We start from the raw sequence: 13,203 nt of genomic DNA, 5'->3' as shown, positions 1-13,203 counted from the left end.
AACAGGCTTTGGGAAGGACTCGGACAGGCGGGTAGATTGTCTGCTGCACAAAGTGTTGTCCTTCCAAATACCAGATAACCGTTCTCTTGTGCTTCTTGCTGAGCTTTCTGTTCCATCATTTTTAATCCCATTTGCTTGCGAACCCCCTAAACCCTGACTTGGACCCCGCTCTGTGGCTTTGGACGTTGCTGAGCTTCTGAACCGGCCCTTTTGTCGGCGTGAATGTGCTAATGCTCTTCTTTAACCTTTAGCCATTTTAATTTACGAAATCAAATAAACCTTTGATTCTTATGTTTTCTATATTTATGACCTAATTTTTTTATCTATTTTTCTCTCTTTCTTTCTTTTTCTTCCTCGTCCTTCCCCCCCTCCTCCCCGTCCTCCTCTCCCTGTCTGTCGTCATACATGTCACCTTGGATCTCACGGGAAACATCCACGCTTGCCACATGCACCAAATTTGTTTTTAAACAACCATCTTTTCCCTCCTGGGAACCATTGTCTGGCGCCTGCAGCGACCCTGGGAAGCCCATCAACGTCGTCCTCCTTTGTCTCATTGCTTCTCTCTGCAGTGACTCTGCTTTTACTCTGTTAGAAACTCGAAATAAAATAAAGCAATATTTGCTAGTGAGAGGCCCGGGTCCCACCGAGGTGTGGAACAGAATCCTTTGCTACAGAGGATCAGTTCAGAGAGAAAACAAGAATTCTTTAATCTGAAAGAGTCGCTATTTTGTAACAAGGAGAAAGGGTTTAAGCCAAGTTTTTTCTCTTTAACATTTTTTTTTGTTACTTGTCATGAATTTGCCCGTTTTAATGGATGTAAAGAAATATTTTTGCCGTTATTTGCGTGCAGCTTTTCATCAGCGGAAGGTGCGCAGCCCTCAAAGCCTTTTGCTGCTTTCACTGATCCCTCTGCACATCTGGTGCTGATCACCACTGTATTGTGCAAAAAGTTCCTAAAGCCCCGTCCACAGATCTAAACCCACAGACTGTAAAGAGAGAAAGAAGATTTGTCCGAGATAATCCTACTGGTGGCTCGAATGTCTCTGTGGGCTTATGCGTGTGGTTGCCACTCCATGGCCGCGGGGAGGGTTCCCGATGGGGCGGGCTGAGCGCGAACAGCTGCGGGAATGACGCTGAAGAGATTTCCTCATTTCTTATTTATGGGGTCGAATCCTTGCGACTTCATTGGCCCCTTGTGTGCGGTCAAGTATCTCATGACCCGCGGTGGATCTGGGGCATAATAGAGCCCATGGGCATAAGCAGTTGCAATGGATGCTTGTCTAACATTTTCTGGTTTTCCGCTACTGTATTATCAATTTCATTGAGAGATCCCGTTTCTTGCCATTTTAACAGAGAATATTAGCTTTTATCAAGTTACCTGACCAGCTAAATTATCATTATTATTATTATTATTACTGATCATTAACAATATTCATGGTTAACTGTGCATGTGACACTACCAGACAGGATTAATCCAGGGTGGAAATTGGTGCAACATAATCCACCTTTGTTACCGAGATCTGTGTATTGCATTTCCTTGAACAAACTTTAGTTGACTTCTTTCCTTTTCTCTTGTTCTTCCTTAAAAAACAAAAACCAAACCGAAAAACCTGTGCCCCTCATGAATTGTCTGATGGCAAATCCATTGGGCTCTGACACTAAAACGAGTGTTGCTCTCCCCTGTGTCTCTTTCTCTGTGGGGCTGAGGTTGCCAAGGATGAAACTGCTGCCGGAGCCGTTGAACGGCCTGTTCAGAGCTCTCAAATAGGAGCAGTTGTCTGCAATGGGATCAGCCTTTCTAACAAAACTCTGATAGGGGCAACCAGGAAACTCTGCCGTCTGTCTTGTCTAACGATGCATTTTGTGCTCTGCACATAAATCTGCTCTGTTTATCCAGACCTTGTTCATTATGACTTGTGAGCTGCTTTTCTATCGAAATTATAAATGAAAACTTTGTGCAGGTGTTGCACACAAAAGCATGTGGATTTCTTCTAAAAACCCCTCACCTCCAGTGTTTGAGAGTATAAAGAATTTGTGAGATCTCTTGAGTTTACACCTTAGTCTTACTGCAGTACAGCAAGAGTACTAAATAGTACTAAACTGAGTACAAAAAGAGTACTTAAAAATAGTACTAAAAGTACTCTTTGAGTACTAAAATAGTACTAAAAACTTGTGTGACCTGTTTATTAAGTTGAGCCGTAGATCTGGTATCAGCTCATGTTGTGGGTTTCCCCTTGTGCACAGACAGAGTTTACGAGCCGAGGTTGAGGTGTATCTCACCCTCACACTCACAGAGTTTGGGTAGGATCTTTTCAATAACCGTGCCTTTACCCAGTGTTGCGTGGAGAGCGAGCAGCACCTCTGCAGGCCGGTCTCGCCATTCCAGGAGCGGTTTCCAGCGCACACACGCAGCTTTGCCAGCGCGTGTTCCCACAAACAGTCACACGTACAGGCAGCCTGGAACCCCAACCCTCGGAAAAGGTGTTTCCGTGTGTGTGAGGAACTGCGGAGCCTGGTAGGATCTCCCATGGCCCGTGGGGTTCCAGCCACCCCGCCCCACGGAACCCCAGAGTGTCAGGGGTTGAAGGGCCCTGGAAAGCTCATCCAGTGCAATCCCCCCATGGAGCAGGAACACCCAGATGAGGTTCCACAGGAAGGTGTCCAGGCGGGTTGGAATGTCTGCAGAGAAGGAGACTCCACAACCCCCCTGGGCAGCCTGGGCCAGGCTCTGCCACCCTCACTGAGAAGAAGTTTCTTCTCAAATTGAAGTGGAACCTCCTGTGTTCCAGTTTGAACCCATTGCCCCTTGTCCTGTCCCTGGTTGTCACCCAGAAGAGCCTGGCTCCATCCTCCTGACACTGCCCCTTTCCATCTTGATACCCAGGAATGAGTCCCCCCTCAGTGTCCTCTTGTCCAGCTCCAGAGCCCCAGCTCCCTCAGCCTTTCCTCACCCGGGAGATGCTCCACTCCCTGCAGCATCTGTTGTTAAGTGTCTACATATTTTCAAAGACGTTTGTCAAAGCATTACTTTGCCTTCATTTTAGAGGAGGGCTGTGTCTGGTAATGTTCTGCTCCACCAGGATCCGTGGCATTTGTTCATACCTCCTAGTTTCTGCTAGATAAACAGCAGTTTTTGGAGCTCTCCCGCTCTTCACAGTCTGGTTTACTTCTGAAAAGAGTTTCCTCATTACACCAATGGCAGTATTATCCCTCGTAGCCCTGGTAACAGCAAAAGGGAGTTGTCAGAAAGCTTCTCGTCAGGTTGAATGTGCTCTGGATCAGGCCAGAGACGTTCACCATCTATTTCCCACGTCAGCTCTGGCTGGGGATGTACATGTACCCTCGTACACCGAGCATCAGCAGCTGATGCTCAACCTCCTTACTTATACACTGCATTTTTTAGGCCCCAGCAAACTCATTAGGGATATTAAATGTCTAAATATTAGTTTGTTTAAATGCGACATAAATTTAGCTACAGGATGGAGTGAATAGTTCTGAAAGTATTCGTAGATCAATTTAATCAAATATGCCAGCCTGTGAAACTGAATAATATGCTACATGCTTCCTGCATTTTATAGCAACAGCAGCATTCCTTTACGAAATATATAAAGAAAAAAGAAACGCAGCACCAACAGGCTCCAAGTTCATGAGGTCTTTAAGGATTCTTATATTATTCTTCCTTATTGCTGGTCTCTGAAAGATGTAGAATATCAATTCATGTGATGAATTAGAATTTATAAAGTGAGAGCTAGTCGAAGAGATTGGAAAGTTACCGAAAACTGCAGGGCTTTCTTACTAAATCAGGCAACGACCTTGGCCCAGTTTTATGATCTGAAACATGGGATCTGAGAACACACAAAAGCGAGGGCGTTCCTCTGGGGTTTGCCCTTGTTCTCCCGTCTCCGCGTCCTGCGGGCTCTCCCGGCACAGCCTGGAGCCCCCGGGCAGAGCGGGACGGAGATGGCTGGGAAGGGAGGAGGAACCAGGACGGGAGGCTTGAACCCATTCTGGAGGGAGGAACCAGGAGGGAGGCTCGTACCTGTTCTGCAGCTCTCTGTTGGGTGGTTACAGAGAACAGAGGGGGCTTTTTGTAGCTATCATAGCAGAAATTGCATCTTTGGGAGCAGTGAAGGTGATTTCTATTCAACCATATTTGGCAAAGAAAGATATGACATTTACTTTTATTTGGGGATTTCTGTTAAAATTTCCTGTGTTATTCCTAGCCTAAGCTCATCCGTCCTCTGTTTCTGGATTTTGAATCTTGTTGCATCTTTGCTTGAATAAAGTGCCTTTACTGGTTGTACTATTCTGCTCTATACAGGGATAACGACCTCATTAATCCCTGCACGTTTCTTTTTTTAACTTACGTTGACTGACTTTTCCAAGTCATTTTTTTAACTCTTCAACCACGATTGTGAGATTTCCTGAATCGTCACCTTCCCCGGTGTCTCCTCTGAACGTCTTTCCCTCGTTAGTCCCACTGATGCCGAAGACAGCGCTATTGTTTCATTTCCAGCTCCCTGCACCCCTGTTCATACATGTGCCTTGGTGTTGCCACAGTGAAATGGTAACAAGCTGGCCCAGGATCCCATGGGAATGCCCGAACCTTTTGATCCCAGCACAGCAAACCGACTCCTGCACAGGGAAGAAATTGGGTCCTGACGGGTTTGCGGTTTTTGCGGTTCACGTGGGCCATGTGCAGCGGTTCACAGGAAAGGTGTGGGCGATATGGGAGGCTGTTGATGCGGTTTATGCCACAGATAATACCCTTAAGGGGCTTATAGCTGATACTGACAGGTCTTGTAAAAGCTGGTGGGGAGAGGAAGAAGAGAGTAGGACTGTGATTCGAATGGAATTTTCCAGAGGGTATCTTCTAGCACATGAGAAAATCCCATCTGTCCCAGGACTGTTCTGTCTCGCTCCAGCTCTGGTGACTGAGACGAGGTGTATTTTGCAGGCACAACAAGGAGCTGTGATCCTGTCATCCTCTCTCCGATACTCTCCTTACTGCACCTGAACCAGCCTGCCAAGTAGCTCGTTCACAGACAGATGATGTAGATGAGAAGAAAGATGAGAAGAAAGACTGACACACTTTTAGCTTTTTCTCAGGAGCTGGTGTGAACAGGAGCATGTTAATTATTGAATACGCAAGAATCCTGAATACATTAGAAGAGGAAAAATGCATGACATCCTCACTCCCTGATTAATTAATTAATTTAATTATGCAGCTTGCTGCATGGTGCTGGCAGGCATCTGGTCTGTGGCACAAATGTTCTGCTGGGCGTTTAATGGACTTGTGATATAAGTGTCGGGTGCTGTCCTTGTGTCCAGCTGGCAGAGCCGGAGTCGCCCTGGAGCCTCCAGCCCTCCAGCCGGGTTCACGCTGCACTAGAAGAGGTTGCTGTAGTCTGCGTTCCAGGCCTTGATCCAGCAGGGATGGGAAAAGCCCCGTTAGGTCCAAGTCAATCTGTCTTTTCAAGCAGATTGCCCCAAATATCTTTATCCTAAAGTGTTGGTTATAACACAAGGCTGCTAGAGAGAGAATGCACCTTCTGTAAGTTACCCATGCTTAGAACCTAAGCGTAGCCAAATTTGAGCCATCACTAGCCCCAACTCGCCTTTTAACTAAAACGCCTTCTTCTTTTTTTGGTCTCTAAAGCCAGCACTAGCCCTACATCAGGCCTGGGGACTGCTGCCATTGTAGGCATTCTCATTGTTATCTTTGTGCTGCTCCTGGTGGCTGTGGATGTTACCTGCTACTTCCTGAACAAGTGTGGCCTCCTGATGTGCATTGCGGTCAACTTGTGCGGCAAATCCGGCCCCGGAGCCAAGGGCAAAGACATGGAGGAGGGCAAGGCCGCCTTCTCGTGAGTACTGTCACGGCTTATTGATCCTTCTGTTGATCGGTGTGTCCCTTCAGCAGCTCTAGAAAAGAAGCTGGTTCAGGGCGTTCTGGGTTCCTCAGCTCTGATGGGAAGGGACTGAAAAGATCTGGGGCCGCGCTGGGTTAGCTTTATATTCCAGGAAGGGAGCTGTTCAGCTGTTTCTCTGGGGTTTTGTCCCGTTCCTGTTAGTAGCCACCAAATGGCTGGCCCAAATGCTGGATGTCATGGTGGTCTTCCGTGCTGTAGGTAATAACTGGAAGGGGGAGTGACAAAAAGAAGTGATCTGCTTTTTAGTGCAGTCTGTTTCTGTCATTCGCTATTGCCATTTGCAGCACGTGTTTGCAGGAGGATACCCAGTGCGAACGGGAAGCAATCTCCATGTCATTCCCTCGTTACAGGAAAGATGAGTCCAAGGAGCCCATTGTGGAGGTGCGGACCGAAGAGGAGCGGACCCCCAACCACGACGGAGGGAAACACACGGAGCCCAACGAGACCACCCCGCTGACAGAGCCAGAGTACGTTGGCAGGGGTCGATCTTAGCACGGGTTGTTCAGCCTGGAGAAGAGAAGGCTCCGAGGAGACCTTATAGCAGCCCTGCAGTACATAAAGGGTGTCTACGAGAAAGCTGGAGAGGGACTTTTTACAAGGGTGTGTAGTGAGAGGAGAGGGGATAAAGCCTTTAAACTGACAGAGGGTAGAATTAGATTAGCTATAGGGAAGAAGCTCTTCACCCTGTGGGGGTGGTGAGGCCCTGGCACAGGCTGCCGCAGTTGTGGGTGCCTGGAAGTGTTCAAGACCATGTTGGACAGGGCCTGGAGCAAGCTGGTCTAGGGCAAGGTGTCCCTGCCCACCGCAGGGGGATGGAACTAGATTATCTTTAGCATTCCTTCCAGCACAAACCATTCTGTGTTTCTTTATGCGTGTGCGTGAGAAAAATAATTCTGTTCTGTGTGGTTTGATGAAGGCCTTAGACTTGCAGGGAAAGGGATGGGGCCAAGATGAGGGACTGGATTCAGGGGTAGCACTGACCTTGGTGCGTGTTGACAGATGGCACAGGGCTGCGAGCTCAGGGAACTGGTAGAAAGCTTCCTTGTGAGGTCAGGTGGAAGAGGCCGAGAGGTAAGTTAAGCTAAAAGAGAAGAGTCTCTGTAAGTTGGCAGGGTTACTGTTGGCTGAGACTTAACCCAAAATCTGTGTGAGCAAGCCAGTCCTGAGGGATGTGTCCTCTTTACTCTCTTTCTCTTCCTAGTTGTCCTTCAGGCATCCTAGCCAGTCCTTGCTGCCCTTCGCACATCTGACCTCCGAAAGGGTTCTGCTCCCGCGAGCGCCTCTTTGTGTCGTGTGTGTTGTCCCCACGTGCCGTGCCGCTGCTGTGCCACCCCCCTTCTCACTCTTACACTCTGCTCCCTGTTCCCCTGCCGTCGTTTACGGGCTTCATTGTCTCTATTTCTCTTCTACTCCTGTCCCGTTCACAGGCACCCCGCCGATACCGCAGCTACCGTTGAGGACATGCTGCCTTCTGTAACCACGGGCACCACTAACTCTGACACTGTCACTGAAACCTTTGCCACTGCTCAGAACAGCCCCACCAGTGAGACCACCACGCTGACCTCCAGCATGGCCCTGCCAGCTGCGGCCGTGCCCGACTCAAACACCATGTCGCCTGGCCAGGCCACTCCAGCCAAAGGGGGCTCAGTCTCCTCACCACCACCCTCCTCCACCCCCAGAGTGGCCCCCCTCGTTGATCTCAGCGATACCCCAAGCTCTGCTGTAGCTACTAACAATTTGTCTTCAAGTGTCCTGTCCAACCAAGGCGCAGTGCTCAGCCCCAGCGCTGTTGCAAATGTGGCCGAGGCCTCCAAAGTGGCGGCTGGTAACAAGCCAGCTGCCTCGAGCCCTGCAAACCTCACTAGCCCTCCAGCTCCATCAGAGCCCAAGCAGGAGGTCTCCAGCACCAAGAGCCCCGAAAAGGAAGCTGTGCAGCCCAGTACAGTGAAGAGCCCAACAGAGACAACCAAGAACCCGAGCAATCTGAAGAGCGAGGCTGCTTCAGGCAGCACCGCAAACCCCTCCCAGAACGAGGACTTTAAAATGGACGAAGGGGCCTTCAAGACACCAGACATTGATCTTGCAAAGGATGTTTTTGCAGCTCTTGGCACTGCTACTGCTCCCGGTGTGGCTAGCGGGCAGGCTCACGAGCCCGCTCCCTCCGCTGCAGACAGCTCTGCGCCCGCCGCGCCTGCAAACACCGAGTATGGCTGCCTTTAATCTTCCGTTGGTTGTGTGCTGTGTCTCTTGTGCTCTGGTGCTTGTGCTGTGTTCTTGTTGGATGTTCTTGTAACTAATCTCATTGTTTCCTTAGCAAACTAACTCACCTTGAACCAACTAAATAGGACGTGGCTTTAAAGGTCCAGGAGGAAAGCAGGGTAGGCTATGCCAGCGAAGCAAAGACAAACCCAGGAATTTATCAGAAAAGTGTTATTCTTTAGACTTTTATGCAGCTTTGTCTATTATAGGTTATTCTTTTATGAGAAACAGGGCAGTTTGATGCAGAGGAAGCGCTGGGTTCCTGCAGTTCAGTGAGCACAGTGACCCAGATTGGGTTTCCTAACAGAGCAGAACTTATTTCAGCAGAAGGCAGGGCAGGAACTGGTGCCACGTGAAACTGTAGAAGCGCGGTACCTCTGGTTTGTCCCTAAACTGGCTAAAGGATATGGCAACATGTCTGTGGCATGTACATGAATTCTTGGTACGGTGGGACGCAGAGCTGGGCTCTTTCTGCCGCTCCAGCCCCTTCTTTTACCTGCGCTGCCCATCTGATTCCCTGGGGGCAAATCAGTGTTGCAGCCACAGGCTGCTCTACAAAGGCGAATATTTGCTCATTTCCAGAAACACATTCCCTATCACTAATTCAGCAGTTGGGTCTGTATTTCCCTGTCTCTAAACGGTGCCGTTTTGGTGGTTCTTCCTCAGGAAAACCCCAGTAGAAGACAAATGCGAAGCGCAAGCGACGGACACGAAGACGCCTCCCGCGGAAGTGAAGACGGTTCCCAATGAAGCCACACAAACAAACGGCAGCGAGAGCAAAGCATGATCGGCGCCAGGTGGAAACAACGACAGAACAACTTCACCCGAGCATTTAAAACACAAAACACAACACCCATCTCGTTCTTCTCGTGTCTGTTGCCTTTTTTTAAAAAACAAACAAAACAGGAAATGCATAAATGGGGGGGCGGGGGGCATCTCTCTTTTGCTTTTCTTTTGTTCTTTTTCTTTTTCTTTTTTTTGTTTTTAAAGATTTCTAGAAAAGTTCTATCTGTTGTGCACTTGCTTTTAAAAAGTAATGCATTTTAAAACCGGGGTTAAACCCAGCACCAAATCAGGGCTTAGCTGACCCTGTATATATTCCAATAGAACAAAATTGCAAATACCATTTGCAACGTGATTGGGACACTCAAAATCAACTAGTCCTAGAGAAAGAAATAACCCCTGTTGTTTCCTTCATTAGTATAGCAGATATAGCTGCTGTATCGCTTGGTACAGCTGGTACTTAATGAACAAAGTCCACAATTTATTTTTATACTTTTCAGTCGAGTTTGAACTATGTAAAGCCTCATAAATAAGTTATAATTTCTGTTCACCTTGTATTTGTTCAGTATGCAAAGTGTCCTGAGCTCTTTGTGACTGAATTCCGTTCTCCACGTTAGGCATTTCTTTGGGTTTTATCGTTATTTTTAGGAAGAATGCCAAAATAGCAGCTGTGGGGGGGATATATTTCGATTTGCAGTATTCAGACTCTACATTTCTTTAAATTTTATGTTAATTTTGCCAACTTTTGTTCTTTCCAGTGTTTACAGTTGACATTTTTTTAACTTTTTTTGTGTTTAATTGTATGTGTAAAATAGCTGCCTTTTTTTAAAAAGAAGTAAATACGGTCTCTAGATCCTAGGGTAGAGCATGCTTGCTTGGCAAAGGGAGACATTTGAAACCATGGATGTTTACAGTAGTTGTTTCCCCTTTATCTTTTCTTAATTATTGTTCTTATTATTATTATAATTATTATTATTATTTCTTACTGGAGTAAGAAGAGAAGTAACGCTGGGGTTTGCGTGGGTTTCTGTGGGTGGGTGGGGGTATCCAAACCACTTGTCACCAACCAAGGTCTTTATCCAGCAACCCCCAGAAACACATTAACTTGGAATGAGAGAGTTGCTGGTGAGAGTCCTTCTATTCTTAAATTTACCACGAGTTTAAGTCCCTTGCTGGACCTGGGCCTGACTGCATAAGAGAAATATCATCTCTGCTTTTTTAGGACATTCTCCCCTTTCCTTCATGGACCCCTCCTGGAGCTTTGCGAAGCAGAAGGGAGATTGTACAGTTAGGGCTGGTCTGGTCTCATCTCAGATGTTTGATTGTATCAATTCCTCCTTAGTATGTCAGTAAATACGATTTCTTTTGACCCTAGAAGTCTTAATTAAAGGCAAAACCTTTTTGCACGAGGGTGCTTGGCAGCGTGCAGGACCCGTCCTGCAAAGCCCCATCAGCACTGGGACCAGATGGTCCTTGGGGGTCCCTTCCAACTGAACTGTTGTGTCCCATCGCTTGAGCTCGTCCTGTGCAGGGACAGGAGTTGGACACGATGGTCCTTGGGGGTCCCTTCCAACTGATTCTGCTCTGCAGAATCAAACCCATGAAACGAAGAACAAGTGCTTGGAAATCAACGCCAAGACTCCCGTTGATGTCACTTGTCTTTGCATGGTGTCTGTAACAGCTGGGAAAGGGGGCTGATGTAGTACATGTGTTATCAGTGTGGACAGGGGAGGTTATAATTGGGAGTCATGGAGTTAACACTGAGATTTTGGGGTGAAAAGAAGGGAGGCTTGAGCAGAAGGAAGGCAGAGGTATATAGAGGAAGACCAGCCCATTGTATAGAGATGTTCCTTCTGTTGGGCTTTTGCTTTTGTTTTCGTTTGGGTTTTTTTTCTCGGTTTTATTTTCGTTGGGTTTGTTTTCTGTTTTAATTCTACTTTAGATCTGCAAGCTTGTGCACTGTGGGTGCGTGACTATTTTAGTGTGAAATGTGTTTTTCGTCATAGTATTGAAATAATAAAAGCTTCAACATAGATTGGATGTGGAAGGTGTAGCGATAGTTCAGATTAAACAAATCAGGAGGAAAAACAAAGAAGAGAACAACTCTTAGAAGGAACAGAAGCCTTTAAATGACAAATCAAAGCAAGCTGAGTGTGGCACCCATTCCGTGTGCTAAGGCGATGAGCAGGGGATGGTGAGGGCAGGGCAGACTGCGGGTTGGCGCGGGTAAGTTGAGCCCCGTTTATCGTGTATTATTCTGAGTGCGCAGTCTCTTACAGTGGCATCGCGTCACTTCGAACTGTGAAAAATAACGGTCTTGCCACTTGCAGAGTGTGCGGGTTGTTCCTTAGCTCCTGGATGCGATGGGGACGGCTGGATGCGCGGGCACAGCGCGTGCAGCACCGTCCTGCGCAGGGCGCCAGGGCACGGTGGGTCCGTCCTTCAGAGCCTCGTGTCCAGTTTGGCCCTGGCGTGACCCATCACAGCAGCACCAGTGTGACCACGGGTAGTTGGGCCCGTGGTGCCTGGGATTTTTGTTTTCTAAAGAATCAACCCATGAAATACGCTACAAATGCTACCATGGGGTGTCCATGGCTGGGGGAGGACGGGGCAGGCAGCGTGTGCCCCGCTCCTGTGGCTGAGCACCGTTCCAAGGCGTTGCCGGAACCCCGGGAGTGCCCATCCAGCTCCTTTTCAGTGCCCTTGCGACACCTCCCAATATCAGAGATCAATTCCGGGAGAGGTTTTATACTTGGCCTCAATGGCGAATAATTTATTTTAATGTAGAAGTTCCCCATTTCCAAGGTAGTTTAGACTTCGTTGCTTTTGTTTAAACCTTTGAAGAGGGACCAACCTGATGCCGTTTATGCTGTATATGTTTATATATGTATCCATACCATACATATATATCTATATGGCAATGTAGACTGATCAGCTTCTAGTTGTGGAGTGACTACATTTCATGCTGCCGCATACGTAAAGATGATAATAGTGCATCCAGTTGTTCGGCTTTTAGAGTGGGATTTTATTTTCACACTTTTCTATGGAGCCTTCAGACCCCAGGTTTTCACACTAGGCTGTTTTGACAGTTGTTCTCGGAGCTGCCATTGCCATCCTCACCCAGCGTTCCCCACTTTGGGGCCTTCCATCTTGTTAGAAAAAAAGACAAAAACAACAACAAAAAATCAAAAAAAAAAAAGAAAACAGAAAATCTTTTTACCAAGTGAAACATCGATTCCACCTTTATTCCCATTCTCACTGGTGTAAATACTGATACTAACTGAGGATTTTGACTTTGCATTCTGTCAGAATACTGTGTTCAAATAAAAATTACAAAAAACCAAGCTCATGCATACAGTCTGTGCCCTTCTTTAGCTGCCCCACGCATGCAGTCTGTGCCCTGTGTGCCCTTTAGCTGCCCCACGCACGCAGTCTGTGCCCTGTGTGCCCTCCTTTAGCCGCTCCGCGGGTGTTGTGCGCAGACACGGAGCCCAGGGCTGCATCCACGCGTGGGCTTAGCGTGGAGCGAGCGGTCCCACGCTGTCGTGCCCGCGGCTCAGGCTCTGGGCGGTAGACACGGGAACGCGGCTCTCGGCTCAGCAGTGTCAGCAGAGCAGTCGTGCTGCGGCGGCCAAGCTGCTCCAAACTGCAGAAGGAACATCGGTGATTCCACCGACGGGCTCTTCCGAAGTGGTGAGTGTCCCAAAGAGGGGTTTATGGTGTGGTTTAAGACACTATTGCAGCAAAGCTGCTGTGATGGGCCCCGTATGACTTTGGTGCTGCTGTTCCTGTAGCGTCTTAATGAACCATGAGGAGCTCAGGTGGTCTTTCCTCCTTTGTCAGAGATCAATAGAGGGTCCTAGAGCACTTGGCCTCATTTACTGCTGCTGCAGAGCACGTGCCCTTGTGTGAAGAGGGACGAGTTTTCTTTTCCTGGAGTCAGGGTTGTCCCCCATGCCGAACAGAACTGAAAATTCTTTACTAGATCTTTGTATTTCTTCAGCCGTTCACCAGCCCTCGGACCTGCCTGTCTCGGTAATTCTAACTGAGCCCATGGCACCGACGGTCAGTGTCAGCTCGGCCGAGCAGGTCTCCGCCCACCGCAGGCTGGGCCCAAGGGTGAGTCTAAGCTGGGGGAGCTTGAAGGAGGTGGCTGGAGATCTGCTGCAAACAGTTTAAGAGTTGGACTCTATGAACTTCAAAGTCTTCTCCAACCAAAATGCTTCTC

At 48.1% G+C, this 13,203-nt stretch overlaps 1 protein-coding gene across 4 annotated transcripts in view; it reads left to right on the top strand.

Annotated features, from left to right (window-relative positions):
• The window catches only part of NCAM1 (neural cell adhesion molecule 1), a 79,560-nt gene extending 67,374 nt beyond the window's left edge, over window positions 1-12,186 (top strand). For 2 of the 4 annotated variants that reach the window (XM_082070219.1, XM_082070218.1), the window contains 4 exons: window positions 5,660-5,867; window positions 6,284-6,400; window positions 7,361-8,137; window positions 8,859-12,186. In XM_082070219.1, coding sequence (XP_081926345.1) covers window positions 5,660-5,867; window positions 6,284-6,400; window positions 7,361-8,137; window positions 8,859-8,979 — 1,223 coding nt within the window. In that variant the 3' untranslated portion in view covers window positions 8,980-12,186. The remainder of the gene's footprint in view (window positions 1-5,659; window positions 5,868-6,283; window positions 6,401-7,360; window positions 8,138-8,858) is intronic. The other 2 variants (XM_082070220.1, XM_082070221.1) reach the window with 1 other exon arrangement.
• The last annotated feature ends 1,017 nt before the right edge of the window (window positions 12,187-13,203 follow it).

The sequence above is a fragment of the Streptopelia decaocto genome (genome assembly GCF_964273445.1).
Source record: "Streptopelia decaocto genome assembly, chromosome: 21".
Lineage (NCBI taxonomy): Eukaryota > Metazoa > Chordata > Aves > Columbiformes > Columbidae > Streptopelia > Streptopelia decaocto.
The sequence above is the reverse complement of the archived record's forward strand: the minus strand, read 5'-3'. Positions and strand labels throughout refer to the sequence as shown.